The 19,290-nt window shown below is 40.0% G+C and overlaps 1 protein-coding gene across 1 annotated transcript in view; it reads left to right on the top strand.

The window, feature by feature from the left end:
- nell2a (neural EGFL like 2a) overlaps positions 1–19,290 on the top strand; it is an 80,221-nt gene that overhangs the window by 45,318 nt on the left and 15,613 nt on the right. Inside the window, exons 14-15 of the mRNA XM_067590292.1 lie at positions 8,879–9,001; positions 10,190–10,285. Coding sequence (XP_067446393.1) covers positions 8,879–9,001; positions 10,190–10,285 — 219 coding nt within the window. The remainder of the gene's footprint in view (positions 1–8,878; positions 9,002–10,189; positions 10,286–19,290) is intronic.

Raw genomic sequence — 19,290 nt, 5'->3', positions numbered from 1 at the left:
TTTGCTTATTTACGGTTAGGATTCAAAGGCAGTTTAAAGATACATTAGGTCAGGGTTAGAAAGTGGACTCACCTGTCAGAAGGCTCACAGCATAGATTTATGATGGCACAGCCTGATATCCGCTGCAGGGCATGATGATAGATCAAAACATCATTTAACATCCTGGGCTTCCACAGGAATGCTCACACAACTTCTGGCACATTTCATTATGTGTGTGAATAACAGAGGCATGCCGGTTGCTTGTTGATATATTTGCAACTCTGAGCTTTTCAAAAGCGATTGCAATAGTTGGTGTGAAAACTTTTATCCTTTGGAAACTTCACTTCAAAGATTAACTTCAGGCCTGTTTGGAAGTGTCGGAGTGTCTGTGGACTCTCTGCCTTGTTTGTGTCTACAGTCTACAGTCATCTGGTGTGTGAAAGTACTGTACTGTGCTTGCGTGTGTGATAAGGAGAGAGAAAGTCACCAATAACCTGAGAACGAGAGAGAATGTGAGTGGAGGCGGCAGACCAATTTGTTCCTGATCAAAGTTGAAACCAAAGTCAATTTCAACAGCAAACCAAATCAATCTAAAAAGACTGCGTGGATGATTGTTGTTGGTGATTATGGTAGTTGCCAAGCGTGTTCATAACAGCTTCTTCCGCTACAGTTTGTCTTCAGGTTACAGTAGATGAGACAAACTTCATTACATGCGAGAGAAAGAGACATATGTCATCTCGATTTATCAGATTGTGTGGAAATCATACAAAAAAATCAGATGTAGTTTAAGTGAAATACTGTACACTTATTTGTTTTCTTGTCAAGGGATCAATCCACTCTTATATCTCTCTGTTAATTACAGTATGAAGCTAGAGCCATGACGCGAGTAGCTTAGCTTAGCATAAAGCCCTAGAGCAGGAGGAAACAGCCTTGCTCTATCCAAATATCCACTCACTAATTAACACGTTATATCTTGTTTGTTTAATCCATACAAAAACAATAATGCAAAAACGTCACTTTGTGGTTTTAGGTGAAGATATATGCTATAACTGTTTCTTGGCAAAGAGCAGCCAGGCGTTTGTTTTCTAAAGCTTATTGTCGCTGTGAGGCAGGCAACCAGCGGAGACAGTGCACAGGAGTGTCAGGCAGATACATTTTGTTTAGAAACAGTTACACCATGTTAATTCAATCTAACCCCACAATTTGTCGGTTTTACATTAATCTTTATGTATGAATTAAATTGATATGTGCTGGTAGGCAGATTTTTAAACTTCGGAGAGCCAGGCTTGCTGTTTCCCCCTGCTTCCAGTCTGTATGCTAAGCTAAGCTAATCACCACTCCTTGCTCGAGTTTCACATTTAGCACACAGACATCACAGTGGTATTGTTCTTAAATCTGGAGTGTAAAAACTATTTTTATTTTATCCGAATATTGGATATCTTTTAAAAAAAATATTGAATGTTGATGCATGAATCTGATAAGGAAAAATACAGGATGTATGTGGAAAAATGAACTGTTAAGATTTACTGAGTGTAGAAACACAGAAAGACTTTGTAAGGTCTATTGTAAGGTCACCTACGGTACAAAGTCCATTTAAAATGTTTTTTTTATACTGCTAAATGCAGGACCATACTCAGTGTAAAACACGTAAGAAAATCTGAGTCAGTAATCCCTCTCTAATGTGATGTCTCTGTCCTTCTTCGAAAATAACACAGTGTCATTCCACAGTGATTAGCGGCAGATCTGCCTCGTTCCTCACCAGTTGTTTGCAGTTTGTGAAACACGATGCTAAGTAGCTCCCTGTGTGAATCATTTCCGAAGAGGAGGCAACGGACTGCTTTTCCTCCGTGTCTGTAATTAAAAAAAGCAATTTGAATCAATGCAAACTAACTCAGCGGCAGCAGAGTGAAGGGGCTGGCTGCTGCCACGCTGTACGCTGGAGGATTTACTGTAGGCCCGCAGCCTTCCTGCCGTGCCGTTGGAGTTTGAATTAAAGCCGTAAGACTCAGCAACACAACGAACACCCGGTGAAAACTCCCATTTCCTGCTCCATCTGGGCCCCCTGTAGAGTTTCTCTCTCTCCGTGTCAATGGAATTCAGGAAATAATAGAGCAAAGATAAGGATTTGTGACTTTGTGTTTTTTTTTGTGAGCAGGCTTCTGAAAGGCATAAACAAGTTAGAATTGAGATTGAGGAATAGTTTTTTTGAGGGAGTAACAAATGTGCATTCATCTCTTTCCTTGTGCTCTTATGATTTATTTAGTGAAAGAATACTCCTCGCTTACTCAGTCCTTTTCAACATTATCTTTAGACAACCACTGTACCTTATATGATTTCACTCACTGTGTTTTCTTTAATCTTCTGAGCTGCGGGCAAGTTTTATTGTTTTACTCATTTGTCTTTCTTCCACTGTGTGCTCATTCCCCAGATTCACAATGAAGATTAATACCCTCAAACCCAGTGGATTAAATTGTGTCACTATATTTTATGTAGTTTCCTATTAAAATGCCTTCAAGTCACTGTAGTGGAATACACAGCTATGCGTCTCCTTATAAAAGTCAATTTATGTGATTAAACCAAGGCTTATGCAGAGGCTTGATGTAATGACTTTTTCCTTGCTTCAGGCAAATTACCATCGTAATCTCCCCACTGAGTTATTGGACTATCAGCTCCCACACATCCACCATCAGAGCCCAGAGTGCTTGATTCTGAACACAATCACTACTACAGCCTCATCTCACCTCTTAGCCAATATTAGAAAGATGAGTTATATCCAAATTAGGTGTCAACAATAACAGTCAGGGGTCTGGAGTACACCACAGGGTGCTTCTCCTTATACATGTTGATATGCTGAGTGTCACCTCTCTAGTCCTAGTGGCGGTAATTGACAATGAAAATAGGAAGATGCTAAGCTACTAGCTGCAGGAATCTGCTGCTTATTAATAGCAACTGAACATCTGCTTCTGTTTGAAAAGAGTCCAAAGGGAGCTCTGATTCCTCTAAGTTGCCCACAGAAGAAATATTACAGCTGTGGAAGGAAACATTAAACCACCTCCTTCAGCGGCCATTGACATTGTACATTCCTATGATATACGAGCGTCTTTATCATCTTCAATGGCTTTCACCAATTAACAAATTGCAAACTCAGCAGGAACAGTGTCCCGGTATTGATAGCCATATTTCCACATTCATTACAGTGTCATATGTAAACCAGTCTGCCTGGTAAAGAGGATTAAGTTGACTGTAGTTCATTTCATGGCTCAGTGTTTATGTGCAGAATAGTGGATTAAAGGACTGATCCGCAGATTTAAGCCCGGGCGAAACAGCATGGAGCCCTGGTTATATTTCTCGTCAGCTTGTCAGGGGGTCAGCGAGCTCAGACAGAACTCCGTATTTTATCAAAACCACCTGCAGTGAGAGAGGTCGCAGGTTCAGATCGCAGCTGGTGGTAGACTGGAACACGTGGACTTCATGTACTTGTTTAAATGAAATATGTACAACCAAATGTCCTGACATGGCCCAGGCTCGTATCTAGTAGAGTCTTTAGCAGGAGACCCATCCCCAACTTTCTTGTGCCCCTTTCTTTGACTAGCACTTTATCCTTGATCTTGAAGGTCAAGATTCCTCCTCTTTCTTCCCCTCTACTCTTCGTCTTTTCCCCAAAGTGCCGAGGTGCTCCTTGCTCTGTGAGATTAGCAGCTAATCCATGAAAGGTAGCGGATTGGTTGTGCTCTCCCTTTGAATGTTATTAAAGAAGGCTGTCCTGAGGTGTGCGCGTGTGCCATGTGTACGTGTGGAAGCGCTTGTGCCCAAGGTGTGTATGCAGGGTGTGTGTCCTTGTTCTAATCCTGTGATAACCAGACCTGGGCCCCTGAGGCAGAGGAACTGAAGGAGGGATGGGTGGAGAGGGGGAGGGAGGGATGGACAGGGGCCAGAGGTGGAGCAGGGGGTTCGTCAACAACAGAGATCAGAAAAGAAGACTTTTAGTCTGGTGACTCAAAGGGTCTGGCAGCTGAGGGGGATTTGGACTGAGTTTTTTCCCCCTTTTTCCATGATATCCAAGTATCCTGCCTGAATAAGAGAAGTGCCTGAGCAAATTGGACTTAAAAGTCTTAAATTGTTGTTAATAGGGATGTCTTTGGCATGTGCTATAAAAATTATGTTTACATTATGTGTTTCTTACTAAAATGCATTGTGTTTATCCTTGAATCTTATGTGTTTAAGGCATTTCCATAAAAGATTTGCAAAGCCAATTTTAAAAAAGTATTTCAAATCTCATATTGTTTACATCCATGTTTGCCAGTTTGCAGTTTTCTTTCTAGCAGTCGTCTTTCTTTTCTCTTTGTTCTATTAAATTTCTTGGTGCGTCACTGCCACTAACGTGAAACCAGAAGCAGGAACGTGTATCACACTGCTTTTGTGCTTGCCATGTGCACAATACAAACAAAACCGTGACCCACTCATAAAAACAATGCTCCACAGCGTTACTAGTGGTCAGAAACTCTGCAGGGTACCTTTAAGTTTAATACTAATGTCATAGTAACTGATACCTTTGAATAATTACTCTTTTTTCCCCAAAAGTATTATTTCCATCGTGTTTAGTTGCAAAGAGGATTTGGAGAAAGCATTTCTATTGCTTTGCACAATCTAATGTAACAATGCTGAAATAATTGATTCCACTGGTCTCACTCTTCTATTGTTGCCCCTGTGTTTGTGCTGGAAGAACAATGTGATTCCTCCTATTTTTCCAAGAAAACAGCAGCAAGTTTCCTGTGACATCCAATTTCTGGCACACAAAATACAACCCAGAGTAGATGCTTTGGGGGTGCAATCCTTTCCAAAAAAATGTCTTGTTTGTTATTATCCAAATTAACATGCTAGTAATTTGTTTATGTTAACAATTCACCTTTGGTGCCTTAAGAAAATGTTAAGCAAATGTCAAAGTGTAATGAAATCATTCATAGCTTTCACTAATGGGATGACAACCTTTGTCCAGACAATCAGAGTTTCAGGCACTGTATCACTCTTGGCTTCTTCGTGGTTCTGTCTCACCCATGCTGTTTATCACTAGAGCAGAGAGACCCAGTGTCACTGAGGAAGCAAAGGAAGTTTTTCCCTGACATCCATATCATAAGATCACTGTGCTTTCAAAGGCCTGTAATCTTGAAGTTAAAGTCGAGGCTGCAGTGTTTTTCAGGAAAGCAGCCCGAGGTCAGACCTGGCTGAGGCTGGTGTTGTTTTGGCAGAAGGTGGAGGGAGTCAAGCAGGAAGAGAAACGGCCAGCTAGAGAGAGAGAGAGAGAGATCCCTGGTGACAGGCTGTACATAATTGATTGTTTATCTGTCTGCAGCCTGAGCAGCAGCAGTCAGCGAGGAAATACCTCTCTCATGTTGACACAGACAGACACATTTTGGGGATTTTGTTGGTGATTAAATTTAGAATCGCTTACACCGAGTGCTGTAATATAGCCTAAATTTCTAAATAACCAAAATTACAAGTAACCAATACTAAACCCATGAGTCATGGGATTTGCACACACAGAGCACCTGGTTGCTCTGATGCCCTGTCTGTTCAGACTGACGGCCGGCTGTTTCCTGCTCTGGCAGATGTGACCTTGGGGGAAAAAAACACCTTATTCTCTATCCTCTATCCTGTGCTCTTATTACTGTTTTTATATGCCCATGAGCAGACTTTAATTCTGCCCAACAGCAGGTGAGTGTATGTGTGTGTGTGTGTGTGTGTGTGTGAAGCAGCAACAAGAGCAGAGCAGCGGGCCTTCCTAAGTGCCCTTCAATCTATTTCACACATACACACACACACACATACATCATACCCTCGATGGAGGAGCTCATCACAATGTCACTTTCAATTTGGATGAGCCCACGGTCTGTTCAGGAGATATAATGGATTGGATGATGGCAGGGAAATGGATGATGTGACTCAGGTCTTCTGCAACAAGCATTCAGATTTCTGATCCTCTCACTCTTCAGGTGCCATCTTTGAGTCCTCCAATCTCACTGTTTTTCACAATTGCATGCATTTAAAAAGTTCTGGAAAAATTACCTGTAAGAAGGTATCACAGGCAAGAATATTGTATCACTGTTGCTGATGAAGGAACTGCCTAATGTCTAAACAAAACGTGCAAGAGAAAACAGCTGAGAGAAATGAATTTATTTCCGACCCCTACCAGGCACAGTTTGGCCCAGAAATTCACTAAAATAATTGGAAACAATCCAAACTGTTGCCCCTAGTTTGACACTAAAGTCTCTGTGTTTGTGTTTTTCAAGAGTCTTAACCTTTTCTAAGATATTCAGTCGAATACTTTTCCTTTTAGCAGCCTCTGAAAGTTCTCTCCGCACTATAAACACATGGGAATAGGAAATAAAATAAAATGTCTGGCCAAATTACTGAATTTTTACAAATACTGTCAGCGAGAAAGAACTCGTTCTGGAAGATGAAACTTTCATGATTCTGTTTTGCATCCTTTGGGTCATGAATGAATACAAAGTTGTTAAATAAGGAAAAGAAGATTTTACAAAGGTTAAAATAAGTCCAGAAAGTTTTCTGCAATTCAGCTGATGTAGTGTGCAGTAAGCAAGTGCTTATCAGAAATCAATATTTATGTGAATCTCCAAAATACAATAGAGGAGTGTTCTTTTGTGTGTGTGTTTAGGTGGGATAAAGATCTGCTTTTGTGTTCAGGGGCAGATGAAGGGCGCACATTAAAATTCCTGTTTATATAGCAAGTAAAGGGTTTAAATGCTCTACAATTCTTTCTTAAGTCAGCATCAGAAGAGATTTTCAAATAAGGTGCTTTTACAGTTGTAGTATCTGGTTTGCAGAAGGGATTAAAAATAAAAACATAAAAAAAATGTGTCACCATGTAAATAAACATGATGGAGGCTCAGGAGGATAAGGCCAGGGGGGTTCAATGAGTCAGCACACTGATACTCTCTAATTTGACGAGGGTAAACGTCAATAGTACAATCAGTAGTGCAAAAGTTTGGTTTACAAGTTTGTCTCACAGCTGTGGAATTGGTCCAGCTGGTGCTAAAAGACTGAAAATTGGGTATTATTCAAAGAGTTAGCTGTGGTTTCTGTGTAATATAAACTATAAATTGAAGATATCATGCCCCTTTATGACAGCTAAACATTATGTTATGTCAGATGAGTGAAGTGTTAAGATCCAGCAGCCTCCAGAACAAATCAAATCACATTTATCTCAGCACACAGCTTCTTGACAATAAAATCTGAAATGGAAACCATCATAAAGATAAGGAAACGCCACTCCTGCAGCTTCAAATTGGCTCATTTACAGCACTTTGGAGGCCTATTTATAAATTATGTTTCCTCCCACATAAGAAATGGTAATAATCAAATGTGAAACTCTCTGGTAGTTATTATATTTCTGTCTTATGAAGGTTGCACCAGATGCAGGCTATGATATAACAAGCCTGCATTAACAATATTGTTTACTCACCATTAATAACATGTAGCCTTCATAGTCTACTCTCCATAATTTGGGTTCCATTATCCAGCCAGCAAACAAAGAATAAAGACTGTTAGTTAGTTCAGTTTGTGTGGTAGGGACACACATTACACTGAGAGGAAATATTAACATGTATTGTAAGAATATTAAAAAAGATTATAGAGCACTACTTTTGATTAGTGTCATAATTTTGTGCGCTGTATAATAATCATTTTATGGACCTATAAGGACTTACAGTAGATATAATCTGGTAAAGTGACTTAATGGTCCTGTTAACATATCTTAAATTACATGTATAACACCACAATAATGATATTTAATTGTATTTCTTCAATGGCTCACATTTTTCTGTTGCTCAATATTAATTTTACTGTAATAGTAAATATTCTATCAAACCATACGACAGCTATTATAACTTGCTTAAAGCTTTATTCAACACAGAGTATTTTTTACATTTGGTATCATTATAATATTTGTACTCGGACTGTTTGATTTGTGTATCCTTCAGGCTTTTATTGCACTTTATTTTGCAGCTTTGGTTTCTCTGTCCTATTCAGAGGTTCTCCACATTGAGGGGAAGATATTTGTTTGCCAGTTGGATATAGTGCTTCGTCATGGGCTGTAGCCATTAGTCAAGCTTCTTAATGGGATTTTCATAACACACCATATCACTAACTCCACAGCGACAGTGATGGGAGCTCTGGAGTCCTGGCTCTAAGGGGACATTTCATTAATGCGTGTGTGAAACTTACAGAAAACATTTCCCTTGGAACTTAACGGCCAATTGTGCAAATTTACAACACTAAAACTAGAAGACAGTGGCTCATAAATGCAAAATGCAACATATTAATAAGCATAAACTGCTACCGCATTGATGTATATGTGCACATTAAGGAGTTTATTTCGAGTCGTTATAGAAGCCAGATTCATCATTGAGGCAGTTCCATCCCTCACATAGTGCCAAACAGGAGCAACAAATTACAGTAAAACATCTGAAAAATTTTTGTTATGACAGATCATGATAGGAGAAAGAGAAATAGCCCGTCCTCCAGTCGGCTGTTTGTCACTGATGTCTTATTGCTAGACTCACAGCTGTCGAACTATCAAGTAATTTAATCCAAGACTGAGTCTCGAATTTTGCTTTTTCTTAATTGAAAGTAAAACAAATTACCAGTTAGAGGCGATCATTTGTCATGTTTACAAGGAAAATAAACATTTTGCTTTCTTTAATACCATCTTATTTTCTTGATGGTCGTTGTGGTTTGCAGATGTGAGAGTGACATTTTCTGAACTGTTGCAGCTGCATTTTCCCACTTTTTACCACTATTGTTTTAAGAAAGATGTGTATATCTATATACAGTATATAAGAGCTTGTTGGGATCATTGTATATTATGTTTTCTTGTCTTCAGAGCATGATGAGTGCCTCAGTGGACTCCACAACTGCGATGAGAACGCCTTATGCTTCAACATGGTTGGAGGCCACAGCTGCTCGTGTAAGCCGGGCTACACTGGCAATGGGACAGTCTGCAAAGGTAAACGCCACCGTATAAATGGCACTGACCAGCACCTACTGTAAATCCTTATGTGGCCCAGGTTTAATGGGTCCTTTTATCTGTCCGGTGTTGTATTCATTATCTATGCTCTTACTAGAAAATTGACTTAAGCTGTTAAATCAATCCCTTGATTAGAAATCCATTTAAAGGGGAACTGTTCTGATTCTACACATCAAGATCAGAAGCAATACTACACATCCTGAGAAAATAATGTCTTCTTAATCACACTGTGAGGGGAATCAGGGGATGACTGATTGGTGGCTCAGGGATCAGTCTGTTTTTAGGCTCCTCTCTGCTCATGATTGAGGTTGATTAGAACATTTGGGTACAGAGAAAATAGGATAGGAGCTATCTTATTCAGATATCATTAAATAGATAGATAGATTAAAATAAAACATTTAAGACATTATATAGATAAACTTCTTATGGCCTTACAGGTCTGACTAAGTTTCAGGGTGTCTATATATATTCTAAAAGTGGCTTTGAATACTCTGAGGTTTGGTTTTTGGTTTGAGAATTTGCTGGTGTGAATATAATACCTCCCAATATCAAGAATAAGTTTATATATACAACATCACAGTCTTTAAAATATTACTTTCCTACTCCAAACAGCACAAGTGTTTACTTAAATTCACCAGCTATGTTTCCTCTTTGAAGAAAGGTTATCATGTCAGTCCAAAAGATTTTAGGTGCAGCCACAAAACAGATGAATCAAAATTTCATCTCATCTCATCCGCAGAATACACTTTCTAGAATTTGACAAAATAACCCTGATGATGACTCTGACTATTCAAAACACTGTGTGGTGCTTCTTCTACTGAACAGAGCTTCTTTTGTTTTGAATTATTCTTTCCTCTGAGCGAGCAGGGTATGATTTATATATATATTACATTTATTTCCATTGCATTCTGTCAACTTCAATGACTTCTCTGTGGTTTGGGGACACATTAACTAACAGTCTACCCACGAATAATGAACATTTTTGAATTAACCTTGGTGAGATGCATTAATCACACGAAATAATATCATGAGAGCCTGTAATGAATCACATCGCCAAATTAGCTCGTATTCTGTATGCAAATACATATGCTGCTGCTGGTCTAATTACATAGTTAATGCTCGTTAATCTTAGTGAGTAATGGCTCTTCTCCTCTGGTCTACCTCTAGCTATGTGTGACGGATTGTGCCAGAATGGGGGAACCTGCATCTCACCAAACAACTGCATTTGCCAGCAAGGATTTACTGGAAAGAGATGCGAGACAGGTAAGAGTACATTTCAGTCTCATTCCTATGTTTTTCTCCACAAAAATAGCTCAGGTTGGACTTTTGGATGTGCGGGGCTGGGACGAGAAGCAGGAAGGAGAGGTTGCGTAAAGTGAGGGGGTGTTGCATGTTCTTCATATCCAACAGGAGAAGGAAAAAAGGAAAGAGGAGATTACCATAGAAAGGAACTTAAGATCAAAGTTGTTGCTTTAGTTATCTTGGCATATGTGGGCTGTTGTTTAAAAAAAACAGTGATTACTCTTACTTTGTGGAGCTGTCTTTGCTCTGACCTCGACAAAACAGCTGATCTGTAAATGCTGAGATGTTTTCAGTGCTCATCCTGTGCTATATTCACTGTGTGTGTGTGTGTGTGTGTCCGTTGTGTCTGTGTGGGTCTGTGCTCTATGGTGAGTAATGAGCTTGTACCTCTTCCAATGGCACAATGGAGGATTTGAACTGCAGTTGCAGCAGTATGGGAATTACCCCATATCACAGACATTATTAATCAGCATGGCATTCCTCCTCATAGGCTCCATTCCACATCCAAATTACAATGGCATAAACTCCTGATGCGCAATATCCGATAGAGCAACGATAGCTTAACTGGGTATTAAGTCAGTCTGTTTTTATAGCAAAGGCCATATCACTACTTGCTCTCATGCATGGAAATATGTCAAACACAACACTGTGATAAGACTCAGGGCTTTGGATCTCTTTCAGTGTGTTTTCCCCCTCTGCAGTGCTGGTGATTTAAGGTAACCAAGAAAGACTATAATCCTAGTGGTTGAGCTGGATGCACCGTATGTCTAATCTATAGCAGCAGCACCTTTCTCATAACCCGTTTCAACCTTTCTTGGAGTGTCCTTCAGGAGACAAGCAGCCCAGCTAATAGAAAGTCAAGTCATGACAGTTCTCTCGGTGTGTGTGCTCGTGTTTGAGTGAAGCAAACTGAGCCTTTCTGCTTGCTCATTGGTTCAGGTATTGATTGCACATAAAGGACCTTTTTTTACGAGGCGTCCTTTTTACTGCCCGTCTTAAAGTAAATGAATTTCCTCATGGTGCTGCTCTGAGATGTTGAGGGAGGAGAGAAAGAGTGTGTGTGTGTGTGTGTGTGTGTGTGTGAGAGAGATCTACAGTGTGTTAACACACCTAACCATAATGACTTACCCTCCTCCCCATTTTTGCAGCAGAGAAGGTTCTGAGGACCTCGTCCCCTAGTAATGGCACGGTCCAGGCAATCACACATTTCATTACCTTATATAGTGTTTTGGATCCCTGCCTTTCTCTTTTTGTCTCCTGCTCTTACTTCACTGTCTTTTGTGAGTGTTCTGCGGCTCAATAACAGTTGATGGATAGTCCATCAAGAGAGGAATCTTACAATATGTACAGACGTTTTGTCCAAGGTGATTCTATTCATCAGTCGATATCTCAAAAGAAGAAATCTACAAATAAATTAGTTTTGTAGGAAACATTTCTTTGTTGTAGAGTTAGTTTTTTTCCACACACACTTCTATTTTAATCAGATCATACCGAGGTTAGGTCTGTGGAAGGTCTTTGTTCTTAAATAATGGATGTCTCCGTCCACAAAAAAGGAAATTAATATTCAAAAAAGCAAGATACACTGCTTTGTTAAGGTACAAAAGTGGAAACACTGTTATTTGCTTTCTTGACTAAAGTTTATGTTGGTCTATTAAATATGAAGCCATGGCCAGTAGGTGGTTAGCTTGGCTTAGCATAAAGACCAGGAATGGGGAAACAGCTAGCCTGGCTCTGTCCAGAGGCTAAAAAAAATCTGCCGACTAGCACCATTAAAGCTCAATGATTATTATCTAATCTCATTTTTCAATTCTGTGAGCACCAGACACAAAATTCTGTTCACCTCAATTGTATTGGGTTGGAAGCAGACATCTCAGAGATGCATATCTTAAACCCTGGGTAAATAAAATAAAACAAAACTATCCTCCTGGGTAGACACCACTAGGGGTAGGTGAGAAAATATATTTTATTGTAATTTGGATCACCTGACTCTTAAACATGTTCTTTTACCACATTTAAGATGGAGTGTGTAGGATTTAGTGGCATGTAGTGGTGAATACCCCTCCTCCTCCCCTTCCAAGTGTGTAAGAGAACCTACAGTGGCAGTGAAACTTGCGAAGAGTGTGAAAGGCCCTCTCTAGAGCTAGTTTGGTTTGTCCGTTCTGGGCTACTGTAGAACAGTGGTTCTCAAAGTGGGGTTAGGGGACCCCCAGGCGTCCTTGAGAGTGTTCCAGGGGGTCACCAGCAAAAAGGGTAATTATTTGTTTTCACTTTAATTCCATCCTTAAGTAACACAATGGAAGAATGTATGATTATTTTGGTCATGGGTTTCATACACTTTCTGTAATAAAACATCTAAAAGCAAAAATCTTATCAGATGGGGGACCCTGGGACAAAATCTTATCAAATTGGGGTCCATGGTCTAATTTTTGTCAGTTTAGGGGTCCTTGACGTGAAAATGTTTGACTGCTGTAGAAACATAGCGGTGCATGTCTATGGTGGGCTCAGTGGAAGAGGACTCGCTCCTTATGTAGATATAAAGGGCTCATTCTAAGATAACGAAAACACAACAATTCTTATTTTCAGGTGATTATACACTATTAAAACATATATATATTCCATTTCTGCCAAGTCCGTTCTGCTAGATGCAATTAAATTCTACACACTGCACCTTTAAATGTGACCTTAAACACAAATGGTTGCAAACAGTTTTTCTTCCTAATTACAGTTGTCTATTTCTTAATCGCACTGTGAGGGGGATCAGGGGATGAATGATTGCTGGCTCAGGGATCAGTCTGTTTTTAGGCTCCTCTCCGCTCATCATAGAGGCTGATTAGAATTCGGGGTTTGGGAAAGCAAGCACAAACAAGCTCTCACGTGCATGCTCCCGATGCCTCAGGCAACAAGATGTTTGTCACCACAGCTGCTGCTGCTGCTGTGTGTATGTCTATCTTTCATTTCCCTCCCACAATCTGCCTCCCTTCTCGATCTCATCCGAGTCAGCTCTGTGACAGCTACCATCCTCGTGCTTTTTTTTTTTCTTGTGGTTTTAAAGTCCAGGACCACCATCAGGGCCCTTGCTACAGGGCTAAAGCCTCTGGCACTGTTTAGAGACTTCACCAGTCAGTCAGTGTGAAAGGGGGGTCCTTCTTACTGTCTCCTCACAGTGTGACAGCAGCTCCCAGCGAGGGAAGTGTCTACAGGAGAAGCTCACAGAGATGTATGGAGGCTAATGTACTGTAGGATATGCTGCTCCACTGGATAGAGGGAGGCGAGGGAGGATGGGAAAGAGGTGGGGGGCGAGAAGAATAGTTTGAAGGAGATGTACGGAAAGACTGACAGATGCAAAATTTGAGGAGGGAGAGGAAAGAGAGGTAACGACTAAGAGGGGGGTGAGAGGAGGTGAAGTGGAAAGGAAGATACAGAGATGTTGGGAAAAACTGACAGATGCAGCGATGGAATGGGAAATGCAAGGAGAGATGGGTGGTTAGAGAGTAGGGGTTAGTGAGTTTTCTCCGCATTTGGATGCAGAATGAGGCTGGTGGAGTCGGTGCAGCAGGAGGAGGAGAAGCAGAGCTGGGTGGATGAACATGGAAAAGCTTTCACTAAGTCTGGGCTCCCCACCCCCAGAACCCTGTGAGCTTTTAGAGGCCTCCCCAGGGACTCAACCACTTCTGCTGCAGCAGCAGCAGACTGACGGCCTGTCATAAGACACCGAGCAGGAGGTCTTCAAAGCAGTGCGGATACAGACACGCACACCTATGAGTGTGCACACACACATTTACTTAGGAGGAAATGCAAACAGTTTTTGGATTTTCAATGCCATTTTGGATCGTTGTACATCGTTGTGTTGTCGTGTGCATACGTGTAATATTTTGTGTACATTTGTGTTTGATTGTGTGTAATTGTACAAATGTGGATGTGTGTTGTCTTCTGCTATGTGTCTGTGGCTCTATTTGTGTTACAGTCTTTTTGTGACTGTGTGTGCGCGTTTGCTGGCTTGTCATTACCATTCAGGGGGAATGGATGGGGAGGGACAGGGGACACGCAGTGCTGACAGACAGACACCAGCTAGTGGAGAACTCTGACACATCATGAATTATGCAGGATAAAGCTGCGGCAGGCCACATACACTTCAGTCATGGATATAAATGTACGCAGGGCCAGCCATGTAATGTGTGCCCCGAACAAGCCGCATAGTCAATATGTTAGCCTCAGGCTAACACTGTGCCTTATGACTAGGGTGAAAAATGGTCAAATGTTGAAATGTTAGGTTTATTTTTCAGTAAAATGGGTGTCCATTTTCTCTCATGGCTCGGAGAAATTCAGAGTAAAAATGTACCGCCATAGCTATTAGGATGTTTCAGAATGAAACCTAAATATGTCTCTTGAAGCATGTGATGTTTTGTTTTAACCTAGAGTACTTGTATGCTAGATAGAATGTAAATGAAGTTGTGAATACATTTCTCTGAAATCCACATGTCTTTGTTAACTTCTGCACTATTTGACGGTTACTCCATTATGTTTTCCTTTTCATTTGGGTTTATGCTGTAAGTAATTTAATTTCTTGTTTCTCGATTAAGTGCAGAGGAATAAGGTTGCCCATATAGTAAACCAAAATGTATTCCCCTGGGCTTTGCTTCCCGATATAAATTAACCTTTAAATTTAAAAAGCATTTCTGTGGACACCTCTGAACATTTTACAAGCATTTCTTAAAACAGCAGTTAAGGGCAAATACAAATGCACATGAACTGTTAAGAGCTTCTGAACCTTGACTGTCCATAGTGCATGGTACATTTTAATGTGAATTTATCATTATAAATGCTAAAATTACATACAATTTAAAGCAACATTTTTAAAAAATTACATAATAGAGGCTTTATACGCTTTAATATGAAAAAAAAAGTCATCTAACTTTCAGTCAGTAGTCAGAACTTCCAGCATGCAGCTGATTTTATATAATACATGTGACTAGGTTAAGGTATACCTGCTGTACTTTGAACAAATTAGCTGCTTTAAGTTCCCCTTAAGCCCAATTAAGGTTCAAAATGTGTGATTAATTTAAAAACACACACACACTTGCAAGTACTTGACTGCACTAAGATAAAAGAATAGATATTGAAACAGAAAACAAGAGCTCAGGAAAAGGCTGGATGAAAGTAATGTAATACTTTTTCATTATACAGTCACTGATAATAAGGATTAAAAACAAGTACATGACGTTGATGTAGTTTATACCTGTCCATTAAGTGCTGTGAAGTGATTGTACCTTTGCATGACCGAAAAGGAAGAGAATGGCAGCACAGTGTAGCAGATATAATCATGCACAATGCAAGACCATTCGACAGAAATAACTGATTTCATAAATATTTCCTTGAAAGGAAGATGAAACATTTTTGTAGCCTCAGTAATTTCCCTTTATATTAGCCAGGGCTAATACTTTATTTATGTTTTGCATTTAAAGATATTCTCTCATGTCGTATAAATACCATTTTAATACACAGAGAGCATAAATTAAATAAACATATATTAAAATTAAATAAATCCTCTGAAGGTGTTCAGTCTTCTTAGATAAGTGGACAGGACGAACTCGTAATCTACAAGTCTAAGAATGTCTTCAGTTACAATGCTAGCTTTAAGATGCTTTTAGGAAACAGAGCCCGGGAGTATAAAGATTTTTTTTTTTTTACCAGCCTGTAGTCCCTACATGAAATAATTGGGCACAACATCTGTGAACATCCTCCTCTGTTTAGGTCTCAGATGTCTTTATTGACTGAATTGCTGAACTGTTCCTATGAGATGAATGGGGGGGGGTATTCCTTGTATTTCCTTTATTTTGAGCTCATTATCTTCTGCTTTCAAGCCTCTCTAAGCCTATTAGGAAGCTTGGCCACCAGTTAAAATTTTCTGTCACTATGCTGTCAGTCCTATAACTAATGGCCATCTCTGCGGTCCCTGGCTGGCCTCTTGCTAGCTTCTCAAAGAACGCTGTAGGCTGCTCATGGGAGAAGAGCATTTGATCAGATGCTGTGGATGGACACCTCTCCCTTTCATCTTTCAATTCATCGGCAGTCTCAGGTCCTCACAAGCACTTTTAATCAGCAGTGTTGAATCATACAGAGGCCAGTGTGGCATCGACAATGTTCTTTAAGGACAAGGAGAAAGAGATAAAAGATTTTTATGTTGGTGTTAAAGATACAATTTAGATTTGTAACTCCTACACACTCCTGGAGGGTTATGTTCAAGAGCATCATCAGGGAACCCTGGTGCATTACACCTACACTGTAAATTGATGTTTTATTGGTAGGAAAAACTCTCATTTTCTCAAGTCGTGAACATTTACCAGCACACTTCTTCTTCAGAAGTGATACTCTCATAAAGAGATATGATGTGATGAAAGAAAGGAACGTTCTGTTTATGTAAATGAAACAGCACCTTTTCATCAGAGCTTCCATATTCTTTGTTTTGCCAAAAAAAATACTCGTTTTGCAACCGTCTCTCCACCTTTAGATTTCTCTTGAGTTCTGTGAGGAATAAAAGAAGGAACTGAAGTTTCAGGAGGACATATGCAGAGAAAGAGTTGAGAAGTGAAGAAAGGAGAAGATATTTAATTTTTGGGTGATATTGGGTGGCTGATGAGAGGAGATTAGAGAAGAAGAGGAGGGGTAGCTGAAAGGAGGTGATTTATAATGAGATGTAAAAATGGAAGAGGAAAAATAGCAACAGTGAAAAGAAAGAGGATGGGAGGACAAGTGGTTGGCCAGTGAGTTTCTAAGGAAACTTTGAAGGCTGCGAGAAAAGGAGTGTGAAGCCCTGAGGTCACGCTGGCATATTGACCAGGACGGAGAGCAGAATGGGGCCAGACAAACAATTTGTTCCCTTAGACCTCATTTACATTGATGTCAAGCTCTGGGAAGCTTGTCAGAGTTTTAGACAGAAAGACAAACTGTCTGCTAGTCAGACAAAACTTTATTAGACAGACAGATCGACACAAGCAACAACAGGACAAAACATAAAGTCATACAAATAGATGGTCAGCCAAATATGAAAAGGTATATTAACAGATACAGGTAGTAACAGATACATGTACATGAAAACAGGTCTGTCTAGGTTAAATTGTTTTGCTGTTGCTTAATTTTAAACAGCCGGGGCCACAGTGTGTATTATACAATAGGGGGCAAGAAAAAAACATCACAAACTCATCATAGCTGAAATCTCCCCTGGGCACCTCCCACCCGACACTCAGGCACAGGTAGTGAATATTTAAAAACATATTAATTTTTTCGCCCCTTGACAGCTCCCATGATGCATCGCTTCAGCTCTCCCTCTCTCCCTCTTTTGTTCCAGGATTTACCCACAAGGCCCGGGGGCCTGTGACTGTTTAAGCTCAAGCGGCTTGTTTAAGTACAATGATTATGTATTCATTATTTATTTAGAGACGGCCTTACAAAGCACTCACTCCATCACCCGTAATTAGTGTGTCTTAATTAGGCCCTGCTAATGGCCGGAGCTGTCGTTTAGCTGAGCGCAACCTGCTGCTTCTACCTAAATGACACATCTCCCAGGGATAGCTTGCCGCTGTAGCTGCTGCAGTGCAGCGAACTGCAGTGAGCACTGGACAGTCACATCGCTTTACAGTCCGACTGAAATTAATTTTCATGTTTTTCTCTGCTGCAGATTACAAATATGCTATGTATATTATATGTCCTGTGTCCTCTTTTTGGGGAAAAAATGTTTTATTTATTTGGTTTAATAATTGTTCCTCTGTTCTGCCCATATACCAGGCAGAATGCCATTGTTTTTGGCCTCATAGACAGCGAAATTCTTTAGCCAATTACATAATTTCAGTTGAGACTGTATTTGCATGAACCAGTAACAGTCACTATTCTATTATTGACTGATGACACAACAAGCAGTCAGATAGCAGCTTGCCACAATACACAAAAAGAGCCGCAGACTCTGAACCGCAACCCATTTTAGCTTTCTAGCTAATAAATGTCTCCATATTATCCACAATCATGGAAACACATCTTGTGTTGTGCTGTGGCTTGCTGAGTGAGCTACCAAACACTGACAGTCTGAAAAGTGCACTGCTACTGTAATTTTGCAAGCTAGCTAACTAATTAGATAGTCAACTTTAGAGTATCGATAACCTTAAAAAATATAACTGCTAATGTTAAGCTTGATCAGTTTAGATGCTTCTAGTCTTTATACTTGTGCCACGTTTGTGTCATCTCGGAGTTACGGTAACTATGAGTTTCCGACATGTAAATAGAATTCCCATCAACCTCCAAGTCATAATTTCGACTGGGAAACTGGGACCTTCCAGAAAGATTTTTATCAAAGATATTTTTCTCAGATATATTCGACTTGGCACTTAATAAGTGCCTGAAAACCATGCAAGGAAAATATCTACCTCTTTAGCAGCTAAATGCTCCACTATGTTCACCATTTAGTTGCTAACTTTGTCTTGTTTGGTGCTGGGCAGGTAGCTATTGAGCTTATCAGAGCTTTTTTTTTTGGTGAAAATAGCATCTCAGTGTTGATGAGAGCAGTGAAAGTGAAGCAAAAGTTGTGGCCATAAAACCAAAACAACGAGCTAAAATATTCTAAAATGCTCTGTATAGCTGAGAGGAATGGCAGAGTTGGGTGATAATGATCTGTATGTTCGTCCTCATGAACAACACATTTCACATTACAGTAATTTTTTTCTATAGTTAATATAAATATATTGATTAGTGCAGCTTTAAATTGCCCCGCTAATAAGATGGTCCTTTTTTTAAAGCTGTGGCTCCAGTTACCAGTTGCCAGCACAAATTTGTTTATATTGTGTGTTGGTACCCCTGCCAGCGCGGGGGTTAATAAAACACTTGCATTAGCCCTCTCACTCAGAGACTGGGGGGTAAAGGAGAATTTGTGAGAATTTGTTGTGCCTCCAAAGATGTTTTTCTTTCTTTAAGTAATAAAT

This window comes from Thunnus thynnus, chromosome 5 (genome assembly GCF_963924715.1).
Source record: "Thunnus thynnus chromosome 5, fThuThy2.1, whole genome shotgun sequence".
Taxonomy (NCBI): Eukaryota; Metazoa; Chordata; class Actinopteri; order Scombriformes; family Scombridae; genus Thunnus; species Thunnus thynnus.
The sequence above is the reverse complement of the archived record's forward strand: the minus strand, read 5'-3'. Positions and strand labels throughout refer to the sequence as shown.